Here is a 22,974-nt window from a genome sequence, read left to right as displayed (position 1 = left end):
TAAAGGATGGCTAAATGAGCGTTTTCATTTACTTGATTTCCTTTCAGAGGCTGTGTGAGGTTGACTGAACGCTCAGAGTCTCTGAAGCATTAATACTGCAACACAGTTTTCGCTGCAGTGAAAAGCACTAAAAAGGACTCTGAGGAAACAGATTTGCCACATACATACCACAGCAAGGAAACGCCCATCCCAACATGCCAATAAATCTCAATATACAGCTGATACACGGACTTGAGTAGGCTATGGTCACTGTTTAGATGACTCGCAACTTGACTTTATTTCATGTTTTCAGCTTGAATATTAAATATAAATTGCTTGTAGAGGGTTAGCGCTGCCCCCATACAGTACCAAGTTCGAATCCGCGTCCTGCGTGGGTTTTCTCTGGGTTCTCCGGGTTCCTCCCACATTCCAAAGACATGCGCGTGGTCGGTTAATTGATGACACTAAATTTCCCCTAGGTGTGAATGTGAGTGTGAATGGTTGTCTGTCTCTATGTGCCCTGTGATAAACTGGCGTCCTGTCCAGTAGGGATCGACCGATGGATTTTGGATTTTTTAGGGCCGATGCTGATATCGATCTATTTTTCACCAGCCTTGGCCAATGACCGATATGGACTGCCGATTTTCTTGAGCCGATATTTGGAGCCGATACTACTTTTGCTCATATTCTCAATTTTTAAAAGTCTCAATTAAAAGAAAAAAAAGTAACATTTATTAAACTTAAAAAAGGCGTCTCCAGCAACACAGAGCTGCCTGTCCGTAAATTACGCCGGGGAAAAAAAATGGCGAACACAGCAGCACGCAACGGCCGTTATTTGCGTTTTTTACGTGTATCGGCTGATAATTTCGGCCGGCCGATGTATTGGTCTATCACTACTGTCCAGGGTGTACCCCGCCTCACGCCCAATGTCAGCTGGGATCGGCTGATGGATGATGGTTCAATTTTGTCTGTGTTATGAATGTAAGCGCACACTGGAAATGGTCATGACTGGATGACCCCCCTGTCAGTCAATCTGTTGTGACGCTACAATAAATGGCAGTTGAATAATTATGTTTAATGGTATGACGACGCTACTGGTTCAGTTAACATTCTGCTGAGAAAATCTGGGCTTTTCCCCACTGAGTTTCGATGATTTTTGGGGAAATACATGCATGTATAAACAAGTAAATACATACACTACTCGGGCGACTGGGCGGCAGTAGCTCAGTCCATAGGTGACTTGGCTGGGAACCGTAGGGTCGCTGGTTCAAGTCCCCGTGTGGACCATGTATAGAGCGTAGACTGGTGGCTGGAGAGGTGCCAGTTCATCTCCTGGGCACTGCCGAGGTGCTGTTGAGCAAGGCACCAAACCCCAACTGCTCGAGGCGCTGGTCACTGGCAGCCCCCTTGCTCTAACATCTCTCCTTATTTGCATGTATAGGCCCTGTTTGACCATGTGTGTATTTCGGGTCTGTGTGTGTAACATATAATAATAAGAGTGAAAAAATTCAATTTCCCTGTGCGGGATAAATAAAGTAATTCTTCTTCTTTTACTCAAATCAGCTGGTGGAGACCTTGTCATAAGACTGAAAGCTCCACACAGCAATTACTAAATGGATCTTGTTAAGAGGTTATTCAAGGGTGACTGATGACAACTTCAGTTTTAGAAACAATTTGGCCAAGAAGTCTTTAAAATGCTCATAAAAATGAATGTTGTACAATCCATAACAGTATATGGACACTGGTGTGACTATCATGAATTAAAAAGTCAAGAAAATGATGGTTTGTAAATACCACAATGCACCTCAAACTATAATATTGTATATAAATTTCACTTTAGCGGGCATCATTATGGTCTGTGCAGTTTGTTTTTGTTTTGTTTTGTGTGTGCACTTGCATCACCCCTCTGGAACAAATACATTTTCTTTAATTATTTTCCCCCATCTCCATCATCCACAGATCTTTTGACATGTACAAGGGGAAATAATCAATAACAGCCCAAATAGCTAACTTAAAAACACTTTTACACGTTAATCTCAAACCAAAAAACCCTGAATATTGTCTTTTTAATCTTATTTGATGGCACAGATACATTAAGAATAGATTTAAGATAGTTTTAAGTACAATGTGTTGCACTAAACATGAGGTGGGATCTTTTTTTTTTAAAAAACATTTCCTTTAAGTAGCAGCAGACACAGCAGCGGGGCGCTGTTATTAAAGGCATTCAATGACACGGTAACCTGCATTAACTTACCAGCCTCCATTGCAATGCGGTGTCGCTCCACAGATCTCTCCCCCGGTGAGGTGCTGGTTGCTCGGGGGTAAAGCTGGAGTGTTGCTCGGTCATGTGATTCCTCTTTTTCTCCCCCCCCCCCCTTCCTTCGAAGTTGAAAGGCAGGAGCAGAGCAGCGGAGGGGCCCAGCTTTCCTTCCTACTTGGTCGTGGATGCAACGTCTTTTCGTCCCCTTTCCCCCCTACACATTATCGTTTTGTTTCTCGGTATTTTTACTTACTTTCCTTCGCGATGGCGGGGGCTATTATTGAAAATATGAGCACCAAAAAGTTGGTGATAGTGGGAGTTACTCTGCTTTTGTTTCAAGCGTTTGCCTTCATGGTCGGCGGTTTAATTGGTAAGTTGTTGTTTTTCCTTCCTCTTTGTTAGCCGTTAACTTTTACCAGTTAGTTTAACGTTTGCTCTTTTGTGCGCGAGCGTGACGGTTGAAATTTAAATGTCAACGTCTCTAAACGGTTAAAAAAAAAAAGAATGTTCGAAGTTTAGCTGTTCGTTACATAAACCTCCATTAAACTAGCGTCAATTTACGACAGAAAACAGACTTTTAGCTGTATTTTACATCACATTATGTAAGTATTTAATATTTAACCGAGTCGTGCTTAAAAACAATGCGGTACTATGACACCTAAAACGCCGGAGTGCACCCCTGTTAAATCCCTGCTTTGTATCAAGGTGCTCGCTGCCTGCATGCCACCACAACCGTTGGCTTCACGTCTCTGGCTAAAAATAACGTAGGGTACCATTTTAAATATATATATATATATATATTATATATATACAAGTGCTTTTCTGTATTTCCAACAGAGAAATGCTCTTTTTTCACTTATTTGATCCAAACTCGACGGTTCTTTACTCTCTTTCCTCCCCCTCCGTCTCTTCCTCCTCACCCCCACCTCATATATAATGTCTGTCTGCTGTGTGGGGCCCCAGGCAGCATCCCTACCTTATTTCACTCTTTCTTTCCTCTCTCCTCTACCCCCAAATCCCTATTGCCTTGCAGGCAGTTTCCTCCTCTACTTCCCCTCTAGTTTCATCTGCATTGAGACAGACAGTGGTGCACAAAAACAAGAATTACACACAGCTGTCAAAGTTGTGTTTTGCCTTGAGGATTGTTTTTTGGAGTTGCTGTCAAGTTTCTTCAAATCAACCCACTCTCTCCAACAGCTACACACACACATACACACACACATGTGATGAAATAGACTGAGTCCATGTGAAAGATGCCTATCTTTCTTTCTGAATCTGAAAAAACAGCCCACAAAACCCCAGTCTTTTTGATTTGTCCCTACTCTCTCTCTCACTAACGTAGCTGGTGATAAATTAGCTTGGTGTGTTCGTTCCTGGCTGAGATGGTTTTAATGAAGCCGGATTCCTTTGTGTTTGCTCGGTGGCCAGGGGCGGCAGGGGTAATTGAGTAGAAAGGGGGTTTTCTCCCCTTGTTTCCCCGACAAACCCGGGAACACGGCATGGGGTCAGCAGGCTGAGGGGACGGCCATTATTCTGGACACACTGCGGTGGACACTGGAGGAGCCGGTGGTGCTGCTGGACTCAGGGTCACTAGATAATTGAACTCCAAGGGGTGCCAGATAACTGGGTTTAATTCAGTCTGCTGTGTCTTCTTTGTCGCTACGTGTGCTTTGTATTTTGTTTTTACAGAGCTGTTAACACACATCACACAGTTGAAGGTTCCTTGAAAATAGCTTTGGTTGAGTTTTATGAGTGTGTAAACTGTTTATGGTGTCCGCCCTTCAGCTCGCAGATATGATTAGATGTTCAGATAAGTAACAAGCATGAACTATTCTGATTCATACCCTTTTTTTGTGTGCGTTTGCTTACTTTTGTAGTTGTCTTGCGGTCATGTAGTACACTTTTGAAAACCAGGAAGTACTGTAATAGCCAATCTAAGCACCATGGCAGTGATTGCAGCTTTAAGTTGAACTTATATCTAAAAATCTTTCTTGAGCTGCATTGGAAAACTCTGTGCTTTCATGTGCCCCACCAATGAATCAGTACATTTCCCCAGAAGTGCCCTCAACGGTAATTACAGCTTATGGAGTCTTCCTAGATACGTCACAAACTGCTCAGCACATTCAGGACATGCTCAAACAAACTGGAAACATCTGCATATTTAGCTTCAATTTATTCCACTGAGATTTAGTCCAACACAAAGGCCTTTATAATGGCATTTCACAGTTGTTTTGCCTGTATGATTAGGGTCAATGTCATGTACATAAATCATCATTTATATCACTCTCTGGCACTTGAAGGAAAAATAGCTCGCAATATGATGTTGTAGATGTTTATTCACATACAGTAGCAGTGGCTGTGGTGTCAGAGGTCGACCAATATGGGTTTTTCTATTGCCGATGGCCGATATAGGGCGCCAATTTTTCTTTTTTTCCTCTCATTTGACAAAACAGAACAGTTAATAACAAAAAATAAGTTATTAGACTTCTTTGCCATCTTAGCAACTTTTAAAGAAACAACAAAATTACAAGATTAGTATTTTAAAGTTATTTATTCAATAATTCCAATACAATCTAATATATTTAGAACAAACAAAACACAGATGATTGAGGGAATTTGGGGAAATGTTTATAAAGTAGCTTAAGGTACATGAAAGTTAATAGTACACAGCTCAAAACGTTTTAACCATCTTCCCAAAACTGTCCTAAAGCATGTTTTTATTTGTTTGTGACACTGTCACAAGGCAAATGGCTGTAATCGAAGTGTTGGAAAAAATAATAACAACTTTCTTTACTCATATTACACGCTCTGTGCACAGACACGTGTGATGAGCGTGCACTAAACTAAGCAGATGTTCCTGCTTAATAATTGGCATAACCTGCTCATGTGTTGCAAAAATCTGGCCCATTAATTGCTCTACCTATTATCGTAAGTTTCTTAGACTAGACAATGCTATTGTTATCTAACTCAGACGAATAGTTGAATAGTTCCCAATGAATATCAAATGATTTTAGCTCTAAAGGCCCATCCTTATTGTGAAGAGACTCTGACGTCCACATCGACTCTCAAGCCATGATGTCGTTGACACCAGACCTCCATGTTTAACAACAGGAGACCAACGTTTTTTTGTCTCTGCATGATAATGATGGATCTTTTCTCAAGCACTACTAAAATCCTGTGAGCAGAGACTACAAACACCAGCCTTGTCAAGCTCATGAATCTCAATGCGTAAACAGTGTAATCGGTGCCTGAGAGCTTTCAGGAATTTCCCCTCCCCATCACTTCAGAGAGAGAGACTTGCTACCAGGCATTTTCTAAACAGTGTTAAAAGTAATTGCCGAAGTGTTTGGACTGGATTTGGCTCAAACCCAAACTGTTGACTGTTCCTAATGGTTGCTAAGATATTAATATTGTCCATGCACAGTTTAATCCAGAGTGCTCAAGTTTTATTTATTGATTATTTTACTCAAACTTTTGAGTGATTTATTAGTTTGAGGAGAATTTTAACTTGGCAGGATCTTGAAACTCTTTGCTGCAGTATGTCAATATGACACATCTAACATTTCTCCCACTTTGTATTTGTCTCACCAGCTCCCAGCCCCACCACAGCGGTCCACTACTTGGCCACCAAGTGTGTGGACACAACCAAGCACCGACAGGAAACAAAATGGTTCATGCCTTGGGGTCCTAACCAATGCGACAAGATCCGGACCTTTGATGAGGCCATGGCCAAGAAGATTGAGGCCAACAACATTGTATTTGCTGTCCACATCCCTCTACCTAACAAGGAGATGAGCCCCTGGTTCCAGTTTATGCTGGTCATCCTGCAGTTTGACATCGCATTTAAGATGTACAACCAGATAGGTGAGAACCAAACCTTTCACTTCGGCTCATGCTCTTCCCCCAGGACGTGGCTTTAAAGATGTAGGGGAGGGAAGAAAGTCAATGTGCACACAGTTGTAAGAGGCTGTGCTATCTTTAATGGGAATTGGTGTTAAGATAATCTTAACCAAAAGTAATTTAGGTGATAATGTACAAGTAAAACGTTAAATGTATTTCAAGTTTGTGTGCATACTTGGACAGTGTTTTGCAAGTTCTCGTTCTGCATTTTTTCCCCCCGTCAGTGCGTTTACATGAAGTTTAAAAACGTGATTTATATTGGGGTTAAGGGATTACTCCGGTTTCTCAAACACCATGTAAATGCTGTACCCCGGGTGAAATCGGAGTTCTTAAACCCTGGTTAACAGACCAAGATAACTCCTTCAGTAATCTGAGTATTTGTGCATTTAAACAGCTTAACCAGAGTAATATTGGGTTTCCGGTCTGCATACGCTCTATGGGTTATAACTCTCCCTCCCCGCTCTGCGGCAGTGGTTTCTGAAAACAACAGTCGAGCGTTACCCTTTAAAACTGAAGGAGGACTTCGCCATGGCAAGTTACATCACTACCAGAAAGACCCGTTTCTGTCGTGTTCATCTCCGAAAGTCGGCCGTTTTCTCCCTGCTTGTGATTTTGACAAAGGTGAACCGGAAAATAAAGCCGCGTTCAGACCAGCTTTATGTTGGCGGAGCGCCACCTTCTATTTTCTCATTCAACACCCTTTCATGTATACGTGGGGAACTTCAATAATCCGATTATTCCCTTAACCGGTTTGTATGTGTTTTTTTTTCTTTTTCTCATTTGTGTCAATATTTATCTCTGGTTATTTCTTGGTTTCACAATCTGAATGCAAATATTCAAGAGGCTCAATTAGGCCGAGCTAACCCCTGAAATATTCACATCCATTGTCACTTCTTATCAATTGCATCGTAAAATTCCAGTGCAGTCATTCCATCTTTACCAGAAACACTCGTCGTTACGTTTCTCACATTACCTTCCCCGCAAGACGTTGTGCTACTCTTGTTTTCTTTTTCAGCGTTTCAGTGAACGCTTGAGGAACCGACAGAAATGTGTCTTATTCAGTAGATTGGATTTCTGTTACACTGAAAGGCAGCAAACAATGATGGATGCCCTGCTGTTTGTTCTGTATTGACCCTCGGGGGTTTGTAGACTGGCTCGTCAGACACCCTTGAGACAGGTATAAAGATGGAGGAGAGGGATAATTTGGACCTGTGTCTCTGATAAATGAAATGTCTTATCCAATCCTGAGACCCACAACTAAATGATTATAGGCTGCTTTGAATATGAGATAATCCAAGTTGATCTCCAACATTTATGCATATGTTTTTTACCCCTTCGATTAATATGTTTTTTAGAAAAGGTAAAATTCTCAGATTCTAACTTTATGCTTTTAGCTTAATTGTGAATAATTTTGTGTTTTGGAAAGACCAATTGACATTTTTCACAATTTTCTGACAATTTATAGACCAATTAATTAAGAAAAGAATTGTTAGTTATTGTAGTTAGTTATATTTGCAGCTCTATTTGATTTTATAATTCTGGCAGTGATTGGTACCAATATACAGATATTCGTTTGGCAGGCATTTCTCCATTCAGGGCTGAGGTGGACGGCACAGCGGTGCAGTGTTTCAGTGGTTAAATTATACCACTGAAACATATATTGCTGTATAAATTAGCGGCTAATTGACCTTCGCTCAGAACACAGTGGTGAATTTCAGCCTGCGTTTACTTTTTATAGTTGTATATTGTTGAAACAGCAGCTAGTATTGGTAGCGAGAGCAACTTGGTCGCGGGCCACTGAGTCTCTGCTGCGCACCAGCAAATGAGAAGAGAGAAACGTGAATGTAAATGACAGCAAAATGCAGTAAAGTCTTTCACACTGAGCTGAAATTAAAGTGCGCAAGCATTACACAATTTGTGACTGTGCAGACTGCGCGTGCTCCATTTCCTGTTTCTCAGTCCTGTTGGTGGTGTATTCACATGTAGCTGGTTTGCCAAAAACAAGAAAACGAAATGCATGCTTGTTTTGGAGAGATGTTGAGCAAGGAGGTCCGCCTTTACCCACATTTATATAATTCATCTTTACAGGAATGAATGGTGGATAGACAGACCTACAGCATCAGCTAAGTGCTTCAATGAGATTAAAGGGGGGAGGACGAGGGGCATAACTAGTATCTGTAAGAAGACAGGGCTTGGGACCCCGGTAGGGTGCTTGGGCTCCTGAAAGAAGGGATTAGAGAGGATGATGAGGGAGTCTAATAAGTGACTCGATCACTGGGAGCCTGGGAAAGACGTTTTGACTTTTAATCACATCCTTCGCTTCATGGCTTAGAATGCATAGCTATGCATGTTAAGTCAACCTGAGCTTTATAGCAACCTCTGAGTCATTTCCACACTGACACACTCCAATTTGTAAATAACAGAAAGGTAATAGATGGAAATGTAATCATCGAGAGAACAAAAAGTTTTATACATTGTGGTGTACTTTTATATGACCCAGCTTTTCTGGTCTGGCTTGTCTAAATAGTCATCTTCCGCATCCTTTGCTTGCTTACATACTTGGCCTCAACGGAAATGTGTTAAGGGATTGTGAGTTGTTTACTGCCTGGCTGCCAGACAGAGGAGTCTGTGAATCAGCCTGGACACAGACGGGTCTTTCTGCCAGATGTTATACACTCATTTTGATCTTTCTGAGCTACTTGAGAGAACAAGTGGATGTAGAGGGGGCTGAGCGCTCTGGATGCTCTTAGTCGTATTTCAAATCAGTTTTATTTATAGTGTCACATAACAGAAGTTATCTCATGACACTTTACAGAGACCCAGTTAACAGGCAGGAACGTCGGTGCACAGCAACCACAATATTAACATTAACAACTATAATAATAATAATAATAGAAATATGTCTAATAATAATTATGGCAGTAGATGTACTAGAATGATATGAATAATAGAAACCAGCTGCTGCAGAAGTGGGGTTCACACTTTTAAACTCATGATGTTTTGACTTCTCTTTCTGATCTTAAAATGTACAACATACAAACCAGATTATTTCAAGCGTACCCAAGCCTTCAGGCTGTATAGTAAGTAAAAGGTGATGTGCTGGATGAAAGTAAAGCATGGCATCTAGTTTAGCAAAACTACTTCTACTACTTCCTCTATCCTATCCTCCAACACTGATTCCTCAGTAGATAGTTTCATTCTGAAATGTGACTCGCTTATTTGTTAAATGCAAAATTAGATCAAGCGGTACATTGAAAAACCTTTTTTATATGTTAACATCGATATGTAGCAAGATGAGACATTAAAGAAACTGCCACAGTTTGTGTTGGGTTCTGATGTATGGCTTTATTTTGGTAAACTAAAAAGAGCATTATGTATTCAAAAAATGAATTCATTATGACTTCTATTTATTAATTTGTATTTAGTAAAACCCAAACAGATTTGATAGGATTCAGATTCATTGAACTGATACTTGTTTTTGGGGTTTATAAGTATTTTATTAAATCTGAACCAACACTGCCAAGTCTTTAAAAATTAATTAACAAAACAGCATCCGCTACAAAGGTAGGTGGATTCTGTCTTGAAGCTGACAAATGAACACAAGGGTTGTCTCATCCTTGACTACCTTATCTGTGCAACAATGTGCGTCCCAGAGAAGAGGTTCGCCCTTATTAACCACTCCACCCACCTGCCCCACCCCACCCGGCAACAGGCACCCCTTGGCCACTGTCCAGCAATAACACAGCTGTTGAGAAGGCTTAGTTTCCGTGGAGATGGCCGCTGGATTGTAGGGGAATGTTTGCATGAAGCGAGCTGACATTCGAGGGCGACCAATGGCGTAGTGGAGGGCATTACAGAGACAGTCTGCTGCCAGTTCTCATCTGGTTCCCTCTCCCCCTTCCTCTCCTTTTGTTTTTTTCCCCTCCTCACAGCACAGGGCACTGAGTTTCTTTCTCTTCATTCCAGCTTGTTTCATAACGGCACAAGAGGCGCTCTGGAGGGCTGCAGTAGAGAACACTTAGCTTTGTAATGTGATCTAAAGATGCAGTTTTAATAGCTTGGTTTTGGATGTTTTTGCTGGGCTCCGCTGTTGGAGGCCAGCTCAAGGTCTCGTCAAAGTTGTCAAGTAGGAACTAACCTAGATCCGGGCACCATCCAGAGCAGACTGAATCACTGAATATGTTTACATGCTTAGAAATAATCCTGTTAATCTCACAGACTCCGACACAGTCCACATATTGAAGCTCAAATGATTTGTATAAACGTGTGCTTTTTGCAATATCCTACCAACCAAAATCAGTCAGATGAAAATACAGCCTTCTTAAAATCACTAAGGATGGGACAATAATCAATTTTATCCTATGATTTTAATGCAGACCGCAATATAAACACTCGCAATAAGTTGATCGTAGTGAATTCCCTGTATATTCTTTATATCCTCACGAGTGACTTGACCGGGGAATTGACGGCAGTTTACTTCAGTTTTCCTCTAACGCCAACATTAATTTGGCCAACAGTTCAGTTTATTTTATCGTACAGAAAATCCATCTTTTGATATAGCCTATTTAAAGAAGTGGAAAGTGTTAGTCGCACATTTTTCGCACGCTTTTCATGTATTTATCAACCATTTGATAATTTAATAGGCTGAATCCATGTAGAAATGTTTTTTAATGACATAAGAGGACTTTTTAAAGAAGGTCTGTATGATCACATTATTTTAAAACAACACGTTTTTACTAAAAATGATCTCTCTGTGATGCAATAAAATATTTCTTATTGTTACTGACTCCAGTAAGTTTTAGAGCCACTGTAAGAGTTTAAGTACATTTTTATTATTATCGAGATAGTATTGTGAATCGCAGTTATTTTGGCCAAGATAATCGTGACATGAAATTTCAGTTTCATGCCACATTAGTTTAAACTGCAGCCATGAAGCTTCTCAATTACTTGGATGAATAAAATGTTGTCTTCTTCCTTTTACACTGTACCACTCTGGAGTGACATTAGCATGTGAAACACTAGCATGATTCCTGGAAATGAACAGTCCCTTTTTTAGTGGGTGATGTCTCTGTGTCAGTGTTCGCAGTGTAGTTAAAGGTCTGGTGCTGTCTGTCATCAGGACTTTATTTAGCCTGTCACTGGGATAATAACAGTCAGCAGAGTTGTGCAGGGAGGAGGTTTAATATAATAAGAGTCTGGTTTATTGACAATTAGATTTTAAGATACAAGGAATTTGCAAATAAATTACAAGGTTCTTTGTGTAAATTCCTTCCAGAGGATGGAGCGTTGGCAACCATTGACGTAGGCCTGGCCTACAGAGACGACACGGTCAGCGAGTGGACGGAGATGGCTCACTCTTTCGAACAGAGGAAGCTCACCTGCAACTTCACTACTGCCAAGGTGTGCAAATCTCTCTGTGCACTGTGATGCAATAACGATAACAATAACCTTACCTGTGTTGATTAATATGCTTCCACAGATTCTACTAAAGATGACAAATCAGATAATTGATGTTGTTTTAAATCCAAATCTTATTAACTTCTTTCTTTTGGCATCACAGTTTTTAACACAAAAGATCTTTGTTACAATGAGTTCTTTTGAGTCAAATACCGAGGTTAAGAAATATTTCTAACTTTCAATACTGCTTCTAATTATTATGATACATTGCTGATGCCACCAGTGTTTGCTAATGAACCCCATTTTTATAGGAACGATTTACAAAGGTTACAAAGGCACATTTTTATTACCACTCGACGCTTAAACCTGTTCCACCAGCCGATAGTGGTCTATTAACTTACAGACCTCCTTTGTTGTGCAACTTGACTGAGACCGTTTTACAGCAAGGTATCTGTTCTCTTTATATGTGTGTGTTTTTAAACCAGATCTGGTGTATTGCTATATGTTTTCCAGACCTTTGAGAATGAGGGACGTTACTACGAGTGTGACCTGCTGCCTTTCATGGAGGTCGGCAGCGTGGCCCACAAGTACTATCTTCTCAACATCAGACTGCCTGTCAACGAGCGTAAGAAGATCAATGTGGGGATCGGAGAAATCAAAGATATTCGTCTTGTTGTAAGTTGGCTTTTAAGTGGGACCTATATTTGAAGCTGTTTGGTCAGGCTCAAATATAAAATAATGTATTCATTCATTTCAAAAATACTTACTTTTATATTGAAGCCTGACACCACCGATCACCTGTTATGGTCCCTGCAATATTTCTGTCTTGCACCTGATTTTTTTGGCTGGCTGGATGTATGTACATTTGGTCCCTCTCCCAGTGTGCTATAAGCCCTTTTTGCCAATAAAGATAACATACAACTATGCTACAAATAGTTGACACTGATTCCTTCTCCTCCTAGAGCATCCACCAGAATGGAGGCTTCACCAAAGTGTGGTTTGCCATGAAGACATTCCTCACACCCAGCATCCTCATCATCATGATCTGGTACTGGAGGCGGATCACCCTCATGAGCAGACCTCCTGTGCTGCTGGAGAAGTAAGGCAGCTCCCTCATCGTCTATACGTTAGCGGTGTTCTGATGATGCTTGTTTGAAGAAACGCAGTCAGGACCGACAGTAATGGTTTCATTATACGCTGTGGATGCTCTGCTTCAGTGCGTCTTCTGGGTGAAGGCGTATTTTAACTATGGATGAAATGTACAAGTGGTGCAGGAATGTTATCTAGGACGATCAGCAGGTAACACTCAGCATTGTAAATGCATGTTCAACTGTCAGTAAGGTGGTGTAATTAAAGTAATCTAAGGGTAACATAGGCTAACTTGACTCTCGCCAGTAGGATGTCGTTCTGCTTTGCTTGCACCTTTACTCCACTCATCCATCGGGGATCGCTCCATAGGAGAGGTGATTTAGAAGGCTGGGCCTTATCAAAAATCCTTGCATATGATTGCATAAACCACTTGTCCGTCATCTTTATTGACGTGCTACTTCAACTGCTCACATCGAAACCAATCTGTGACGCTGATGAGAGCGAAGCATGGCAAACAAAAACCGAACGGCCAACATCTTGGATATAGCAGCAGTGCAATCAGCGCAATGTCGGTAAATGATCAATGTCGTCTGTGTAAGGAAAATTTGCGGATAAAAGGCAACTTTGCGCACAGCAAACCTCCTCAATGCGAGTTGCCATTGTTGTCTGAATCAAAACAATCTCTTCTCTGCTAAGTCACATTTATAACAATCCCGCCCTGCGCTCCTGATTGGCTCGACCGTTTTTCACTGGTCCCCAAATCCCTCTCCTATAGAGCGATCCCGGATGGATGAGTGGAGCTAGGCGGAAGCAAAGTGGAACGAAATTCATCTGGCGAGAGTCAGGTTTTATATGGGCCACTTAGTCTCTGATTTCAAAACACAGACTTTACTCTTGCCACATTTCCTCTTAATATATATATAAATATATTGAAGAAAAAAAAGATTAAAAACATCCGATATGTTTTCTGCCTTAACCCAAGCCCATAAAGGTTAGAGCAGCAAATACAGGTAGTGCAGCCTGAAGCAGATGGTTTGAATAACATGCTGTGGACAGTTGAAGCTATGTTCACAGTCCAGTGTTTGTCTAGCCCCCTGCCATGCTGGGAAGACGGATCAGTAAGAGGCAGCGTTCCGCGCCACAGGAAGTGCCTAGCGAAGCGTGAAACACGTCACAAAATCTGCAAGCTAGCACTCAACCGACACATGCTGCATACACACATTCAGCACATACACACCAGCTCTCTCTCACACACACACACACACACACACTCTCAACGGGTCTCTTCTTCCCTCTATATTTTCCGGCTCAAAGCACTTATTCCCAAATGACCAACACGCTCTCAGGAAGTGCAACTCGCACCCTATTTGTGGACAGCGGATGATTTTTTCATGCTGTAAAAGCTGTACCGCAGAGGTGTCGGAATAGTACACCTCAGACTTTCCTCTAAACTTACAGGACAGATGTGAGTGGGGACTCTCACTGTGAAATATTATTAAACACCCATCATCTTCAAACTGTTTTTCCTAAAATGAACTGAGGAATCTTCTGTGCTCAGCAAAAGCAGAGATACAGCAGACATTGTGACTCGTCACCGCAGGAAAAGCACAGATGGGATTAATTACATTACATCACAATGGCTCTGTTCAATTAAATGCGTCAGTGAATTAGTGTTCATCAAAGCAGGGCCCAGGAACTGGCTCAACCAAATGGAACGCAGACATAATTAATGTTATTAGTTACACCTGTGCTCTTCCTCCTATCGCTCAAAATGTCCCGTGTAAAAGGTGTATTTAAGACCTCTCTCACTTCAACTTTACAGATTTTCATACCAAGCCCTTTGTCTTATCCCCCTCCCCACACACACACAGTCACAGAGATACCAGCCCCAGCTCTCCGGTCTGTGTTGGCGGTGCTCAGGGCGCATTCCTTGCATACCAGTCAAATGTGTTTTCACTCTTTCTTTTTATTTTGCGCTTTAAAACATGACTGACGAGCTGGAATTGCTTAGAACCTGTCTTACATTACTTCTGTTACCAACAGCTTTTACAAAAAGAAAAACTATGTACCCACATGTTTTCAGGTCACCTTTTTCTACCCCCCTCCTTAACTAGGCAATCTATTTACGATCATCCTTTCATCTACTGGCGGCATGCAGGGACCTGCAGCATGCGCTTGCAAGATGAGCTCTATTCTGTCTTTCTGTGGGCTGATTGTTCTTAATTTATTCTTCCTCATTTCTCTCTAAATGTCTGGATTTCAAGGTTGAGGGAGGTTTGGCTGTAATCACGAGGCTAACTGGAAAGGTAGTAAATTATGTAGAATGGATAGGTCAGCGGGGACACACTGTGCTTGTAGCTGAATGTGATCTAATCGATAATGTCCCAAGTTCTAATGAGCCTGCTTCAGCAGACGCAGCCTTCCTCTAAAACATAGATTGTCAGTTTAAAAGATGGAGTCTATATTCAGGTGTAAAGCCTGACAATTAAAGTGACCCTAAGTCTCATCACCCAACAGTGTTCAACACCACATTTTTATTGCAAACAAAGGTTTCGTCAGGTGTTGTAGCTTGTTTTTTCTCATCCATTTATCTTTCTCTAACGCAACAGCTTGGCTGATAGTGCTACAGTAAATATACTGCTTTTGCTTTTCATTTAAAACATAAATTCATCTAAAAGCATCAATAGATATATTAAAACACGTATGCATGGTTGTGATTCCAAAAATTTGTCAAACATTTTATAATCCTACTAATCTGTGTGTAATGATGGTTAAAGATTACAGGTTTCCGGGTTTTTTTTCTCCTTCAGGGTAATCCTTGCTCTGGGTATCTCCATGACATTCATCAACATCCCAGTGGAGTGGTTCTCTGTCGGCTTCAACTGGACCTGGATGCTGCTTTTCGGAGACATCAGGCAGGGCATCTTCTACTCCATGCTGCTCTCCTTCTGGATCATCTTCTGCGGGGAGCACCTCATGGTACTGTACACTGCACCATTTTAACTTAATATTTGATGTTTTTCTTACTGACCTGCATGCTGGCTTGCTTGCTAACTGCGATCTCACTTACAGCCATTTAGTGCTGAGTGTCTTGAAGTCCTATTACAGTCATTTTGAGATTAGTTGTGTTGAAATAAAATAAATAATAAGGTTATGTACACTTAAACATGTTTTTTTAAAATCTGTAAACTAAATGATATGACTGTGCTGTGAGGAAATACATCAATGCTGGTGTTTTTAATATTAACATTTTTCATCAGATATCCTAATGTCAGAGCCTGCAAGTAGAACAAGGACTTCAGTACCTAGCTTGTGTCATCTAGAGCTGCTGGTTAATGAATGAGAAGAATGCCATGCTACTGCGTGCTGAGTGACATGCATAAATAGAAAATTTGATCAGTATACCTTTCTTCTTGTCAGACATTTTGATTGTATAAGGCAGGGAAAAGATGGTCAGGTGTAACAACTGCTATTTTCCATTCAGCCGTCCTGTAAAGCCATGACAGTGAGCGTACGTGCGCAGTGGACACTTTGAAATGTCAGGAAAAGCTCAGCTACATTTTAATAATGCTAATTACTGCTGTATTTCATTTATGTAAGCTAGTTCCAGGGCCCTGGTATTGTTCTCCCTGGAACCATGTTATTAATTACACCTGTGGTTTTCCTGCTTTCACATGTCAAAGCGTCTGCTGTGACAAATGATAGAAAAAATACATAAAATTAATTATATTTGTTTGCAAATATTCAAATCAGTATTTACCTGACGTGAAGTTGCCACTGTTGCCCTCTGAGCGGTCCCCTCACTAATGAATTATTGAATAATTGCAGACGTTTGAGGTCTCTAAATGCTCAGACTAACAGACTTAAGAATAGTTTTTATCCAAAAGCTATAACAGTACTGAACACTGCAAATTCCTTTACCTATGATGGTACATGATGCTCAGGGTCTCCGCAATCTACTGTTTTTTGTTTTGTCTCCTTTAGCTGCTACGGTGTGCGTGTGTGTGCGTGCGTGCGTGCGTGCGTGTGTGCGTGTGTGCGTGTGTGTGTGTGTGTGTGTGTCGTTTTAAATGTGTCTTTTAAAGGTCTAGTCTATTCTTTTTGATGCTTTTAATGTTAAATTATCTCTGCACTTTAAGGGATTGTACTGTAAATTTTGTTGTACTGGTACAATGACAATAAAGACAATTCAATTCAATAATGTCCTCGCAACTGCTCTGTTTGAGGATGGGCAGCTCCAAGCATATTTACGCTTCTGCCATATTATTTCTGTTCTGTTTGGTTTTGTTGAGGTTTTGTGTCATCTGAGGCCTGGTGCACTCATTCACGTCAGGTTGTTATCGACAGTATGAGGTTGAACATGAATGATTTAGGTGATAATGGACTTGGGTAATTCAGCATATCCCATCTTTTAAATCTGCTTTGTTTTTTTCTCAGGACCAGACGGAGAGGAACCGTTTCTCAGTCTACTGGAAGCAGGTGGGCCCCATCGTGTTTGGCTCCTTCTGCCTTTTTATCTTCGACATGTGCGAAAGGTAAAACCATTTTTCTTCTTCTTCACTGTTTAAACAAGAAACTTGTTTTACAAAGGTGGTGAATATCAGCATGTTAGTCATTATTATAATAAATCTCATAAAAATAAGAATACAGCAGAATTTCATGTGTATGCTTCACCTCCACATGCTATGCTCTTTCTTTGGGAAAAAAAAGAGGTAACACAAATGTTTTTGTTTTGTACCACCAGAGGGGTCCAGCTGACAAACCCCTTCTACAGCATCTGGGCGTCTGATGTAGGCACTGAACTTGCTGTATCCTTAAATAATGTTGGACAACGGTATTAGATAAAGAGCACTGTCCTGCTTGTCTGACAGGTATCATGCCAATAGAAACCCTGAAAGAAAGTTCAATCATGTCTTTCAGTTTAGTCTCCCTCAATGTCTTGAACAAATGTATGTCTTTACTAATACTGTGACTTAGTTATCGTGACTTAACGTCCTGTTTCTGGTTCTTGCAGTACATGTATGAGAAGTTCTTCTAGTTGGCTTCAAACTTCAAACTCATCTCTAGACGAATAACATGAGAAATAATTCAGTAATGCCATATGTGAAAGCGTGCGTGCGTGTGTGTGTGTGATTCAACAGCACACGTCTTCAAAAACAGCTTTCAGCCTTTTCTCCCTCTTTTCCTGCTTTTTCTTTCAAGTCCCATCAAAAAAGAGCTTAGGGCTCAGCATACTATATACACTGGAGCTCAAAATTAGAAGACAAATGATAAATACTTGATTTATTCTGAAATACTGTTATTTTTTATTGTTCAGAATTTGATAGAATATCCGCTGGCTATACCACTGCTGTACTAGCATGTTTTTTTATATAACCAAGGCACTTCAGTTGGTCGCACAGTTCGGTAACTGTAGTGGGTTTTTTAGCCATTACTTTGTTGCCAAGGATTTTCCAGGTATTCTGAGGTTATACATAACATCACATGCCGGCCAGTCTGCCGCATATATATCTACTCACCAGAACACAAAGTTTTCTTGCTTTACAGGGAGTCTGTATTTGTGAACAAACGATTAAAGTAATTTCATCTTCCCCATATCTACAGTTATTCCACCCCTCCTTTTTAAGACGCGTGTTATTTTGTTATTTTGTTATTTCCTTGACTGGTGTTACCTCAGATGGCATTCATAATTGTGGCAGGGATCTGTGCCTGTCTCTACTTCCTCTTCCTCTGCTTCATGGTTTTTCAAGTCTTCCGCAACATCAGCGGTAAGAGGACGTCCCTGCCTGCCATGTCCAAGGCCAGACGGTTGCACTATGAGGTGTGTGTTTTCACCACGCAATCCTGTGTTTGCATCTCCAATAGTTCATTATCACCAAAACCATTTTGACAAAAGGATTTCTCTGCCACATGGACTGTTTTTAAAAATAAATAACTGTAATGTTACTAACTTCTCCCCTTTTTGCCTTTTAGGGTCTGATTTTCAGGTTCAAGTTCCTCATGCTGGTCACTCTGACCTGTGCTGCCATGACGGTCATCTTCTTCATCATCAGTCAGGTGAGCGCCATAACGTAATGAAATCAGTCAGAATTTCATCAACACGACTAATTGGTGACCTTATTTTTTTAAGGGGAGATGCCCCAGAAAAACACAAACGTTATTTTGCTCCCTTAACCTGTCTTCTCTAAGACTAGTGGAAAGAACACATTTGAAAAATAAAAAAAACACATTTAGGTTTATTTATTTGACTTAACCTAACTAACCAGTGTTGGCATTGGATGATGCCTCTTGTCTTGAAAATATAGATATATTGGTTCCTAATGAAAGTTATCAACTAAGGGAAGTATTTATTAGTTAACATTTTGTACGCCATTCACCTGTAGCATCTTGCAAAATGTAGGAAATTTTACAATATGTATCTTTTAAAGGCCGCTTTCTCAAAATTTGGTTTTCTTAATGTGAGACAGAAATCTCCACTTCAGTTGCACTTACCGGCACCAAACTTTCTAGTTTCATTCTTAACTATATTCTGAAGGTTTTCCCGGAGGGGTTTGTTCACAGGTCATTCACAGCCTCATTTATACAACATTTTATTCCTAAAAACATGCCGTTTTAAATGACTGTTGCCAGTATTTTCTGAAAAAAAAAGAAAGAAAGATATCCAAAATTCCCTTTGTAAAATAACCTTTGACTCATCTATGTTAACAAAATGAAACAAGATTTTTTTACCCTGTGTTTATCCAATGTTCACATTTCTGTTCTGGAAATGTCTCTGGAAACATTTTATAAGATAATGCCTCATTTGCATATTTAAACACAACATTTTACAAAACTTGTAAAAAAAAACATGTCTTTAATGTAAGTAATCAGCTGGTGATATGTATCAGATAAATTAGACTATAAAAGTTATTTTGCTACTGTCCTGATCCATGCGACACCAACAGGTTGTATTTGTCTCTTGTCTGTGTCCAGGTGAATGAGGGCCACTGGCACTGGGGAGAGCACACGGTGCAGGTGAACAGCGCCTTCTTCACCGGCATCTACGGCATGTGGAACCTGTACGTCTTCGCCATCATGTTCCTCTACGCACCATCTCACAAACGCTATGGAGACGAACAGTCAAGTGGTCAGTGCATCACTGGTAACTATACATTTCTAACTTTCTACATAAAAAAAGATGCAGTGTCAGTTGTAAATGCTCTATACGGGTTTACAGTGGTGGAGTAAAAGTAAACGTAACATATTCAGCTGTTGTATCAGTTAAGTGGAGAGCAGGGAAGTAATGAAAACTATCCATCCATCTCCTGACGTCAGTGACGCGGGGAGAGAAAAAAAAGAGGGCTTGAAGTTCTGGAAGCTTTCCCTGAAGTGCTTTAACCAATCTAACGGGAGGGACGCCTCTGTCCAAGTCTCAGTCTCTGTGTTGATTTACACAATCAGCTCTGGAGCTTCACTTCCGTCTCAATGAATGTATTTATGTTGATGAAATTCAGCTAAAACCCCTTGTGATGCAATGGATGATGCCTTTTTAAGTCAGTGCGTTTACATGCAGTTTAAAAACTGATTATATCCGGGTTAAGGGCATACCTAGGTTTCTCAAACACCATGTAAACACTGTACCTTGGGTAAAATCGGAGTTCTGTTACCCAGGTTAACAAACCAAGATAACTCCTTTAGAAACCAGAGTTCAAATGCATGTAAACGCTTTACCCGGATTATTATCGGGATTCTCGTCTGCACATGCTCAGCACTCCGCGGCGGTGGCCTTTGACCCGGAAATAGAATAAAAACAGGAAGCAACGTGAAAAAACAACGTTAAAAAAACAACAATAGTGTTACCTTTAAACCGAGGGAGGACTTCGCAACGGCAAGTAACATCACTGCCAAGAAGACCCGTTTCAGTTGTAATTCTGTCCAAAAGTCGGCCCTTTGGGATTTTGTCAAAGAAAAAAGCCGCGTTCAGACCAGCTGTATGTTGGTGGAACGCCACCTACTGTACCGGAGGAAGAGTTACTCCGTCATTTACTCATTCAACCCACTTTCATGCATACGAGGGTAACTTCAATTATCCAATCATTCCCTTAAGGCCATTTTCGGGTTACTGATGTGCATGTAAACGCACTGAGTGTGATACAAGGAGATGTGCATGAGGAGAACCCAAACTGCAATGCATGCAGTTAAAATGCTTTGTATTGGTGTGTTTTTGTGTTGAAGTGTCTTGTTTCTGTGTGCAGGAGATACCGCAGGAAACAGCGGAGAGGACATCCAGCTGACTACTACCATCACCCATGTTGATGGCCCCACTGAGATCTACAAGATGACTGGAAAGGAGGCCCAGGAGTAGATGTCACACTGTAATTAGACTCCCCCCTACTATCTACTGCTCCAACAATCCTCTCCCTCCTATATTTAACCAAACAGGCTTTTCTCTCTACAACAGTCCAGCTTGCATGTCACCTACCAGTCACTTACTGTTCCTCTTCCAAACCCTCAGCTGTCTGACTTGTTCTCAATTGTATTTCTAAAGGCTGAAAATATCCACACTCCTATCAGTCCTTTTCATTTCACAGTGGGATTTTTCTTACATTTCATACTTTATGTAAACTTTGTTGTGTTTTGTAAATGTTGCACGACGCTTTTGACACACACAAAAAAAGAAAGTGTATAGAAAACCATTCCTTTGGTGGTCAGAAGTGTCATTTAACAGCCGTCACACTCCTGTTTTTTTGTTTTTTAAAGTACAGTGTGGCTAAACGTAAACATTTTGATGAAGATGAACGGCAAGATTTAATTTTGCGGATGCATTTTAGCTTCTCTGTTTGATTTTCTGCTTGATTATCTGTTCTATTTTCAGTAAAGGCCTTAGAGCCGCTCACAAATACAAATCCTTACGTAAGGTAAATCATGTTTAGTACTGCTGTCAGTCTTTCAAGTGGTGGAGATCTTTTTTTTATATCATCGGGGGAAATGTACAGACCACATAGCCACTTTGGGAAATTCATACTTTACTGTAAGTTCATTATGTTACAATGTAGATATCTATTTTTTATAAAGCGCTCATTTTCAACTTCACAAAATATATGCATCAAGCTCTATCAATGTTTTTGAAGTTGACTGTAGCCTATTATACATGGTTATTAGTTTGTTTTTGCTTTTTATGCTAATTTAAATAAAACAACTTTTACTTAAAACCCTTGTGTTTTCTCATTCTGTTTGCTCTGAATTAATGAGTTTTATAAACAAGTCTTTACTTTGCCAGTAATTTAAAGAGTAATTAAACCAACAAAAGAGGATTTCAGTGTCTTGTACTTGAAATAAGTTTTTGCTGACCCCAAGTCTTTCTATCGCGGTGATTATGGTACAGTACAGTTGAAGCACCTTGGCTGCAGGGCTTTTCAAAATAAGATGACCTTTGTTTAGAAGTCTTGTATGTATTTATATATGGAGAGTGCCTCTGTGTGGCTCATAGCGGAACTACAAACCTGCTTTTATTTTTCTCATCAGTAAAGCTACCCAAAGAGCTGGTGTGAGACAGGAAGTTGTAGTTTTTTCAGATTTTAAGTATATTCTGAATGAGGGCTATTTGAGAGATAAACTGGACTTGAATTTGCATTTACACACTTTAAAATATGACAAGCATTAATACTTTTACTTTCTAGTGTTCTCTCTTTACTTTTATTCCAAATTTCAGAGGGAAATTGACAACTGCAGTTACCAGTTAGTTTTAAGCTTTTACCTTTTAATGTGAAATCAGCTCAAAGAGTATAACACAGTCTTGCTGTTATTAGGGAAACAAAAACACAGATATTTGATCTTTTCAGAAGCTGGTTTTAGCTTTTTCTCTGCCATGTTCATGTTCAGTTTGACTATACAAAGCGTGCAAAAATATCCAGAATACCGCAAGATAGTTATTACAAGAGGTAAGAAGAGGTGTATATAACCCTCTACCTTATCAATATCTACTTATGTAATGTTATCAAAAACATGACTCATGATGATTTAATGCAGGATTCATCATGAATTCCTGTTGCTCGCCATCAACAAATGATCAAGTCACTATGACTTCATGTGAGTAGTTCACACTTGATAGATGATCAAGTAATAAATATTCATTCAGAAATACTTGGTTAATTAGTTATATTTAGTATTAGACTGATTAATGGGTTGGCTGGTTAAAGCTTTTTTTTTTTATATAGATAATTAGTATCAGCAGATGCTTAAAACTTAATAAAACCTGCCTGCAGGCACATATGTTTTATGTGTGGTTGCTGTAGAACAAAGTGTTTCCCTGACGGTTCTACAGGCAGATGTCGGCGTCACAGTGGCGTTGTTGTCATTTGTGATGGTTG

The 22,974-nt window shown here is 40.3% G+C and overlaps 1 protein-coding gene across 1 annotated transcript; it reads left to right on the top strand.

Annotated features, from left to right (window-relative positions):
• Positions 1-2,378: 2,378 nt before the first annotated feature.
• wls (Wnt ligand secretion mediator) lies at positions 2,379-21,808 on the top strand. Its single transcript, XM_083928844.1, has 12 exons — positions 2,379-2,609; positions 5,831-6,103; positions 11,415-11,539; positions 12,050-12,211; positions 12,499-12,635; positions 15,436-15,604; positions 17,063-17,160; positions 17,370-17,433; positions 18,303-18,446; positions 18,599-18,682; positions 19,598-19,766; positions 20,860-21,808. The coding sequence occupies exons 1-12, from the start codon at positions 2,504-2,506 to the stop codon at positions 20,967-20,969; spliced, it is 1,641 nt and encodes a 546-aa protein (XP_083784970.1). The 5' UTR covers positions 2,379-2,503; the 3' UTR covers positions 20,970-21,808.
• The last annotated feature ends 1,166 nt before the right edge of the window (positions 21,809-22,974 follow it).

Source organism: Echiichthys vipera (genome assembly GCF_963691815.1).
Source record: "Echiichthys vipera genome assembly, chromosome: 15".
Classification (NCBI taxonomy): domain Eukaryota; kingdom Metazoa; phylum Chordata; class Actinopteri; order Perciformes; family Trachinidae; genus Echiichthys; species Echiichthys vipera.
The sequence above is the reverse complement of the archived record's forward strand: the minus strand, read 5'-3'. Positions and strand labels throughout refer to the sequence as shown.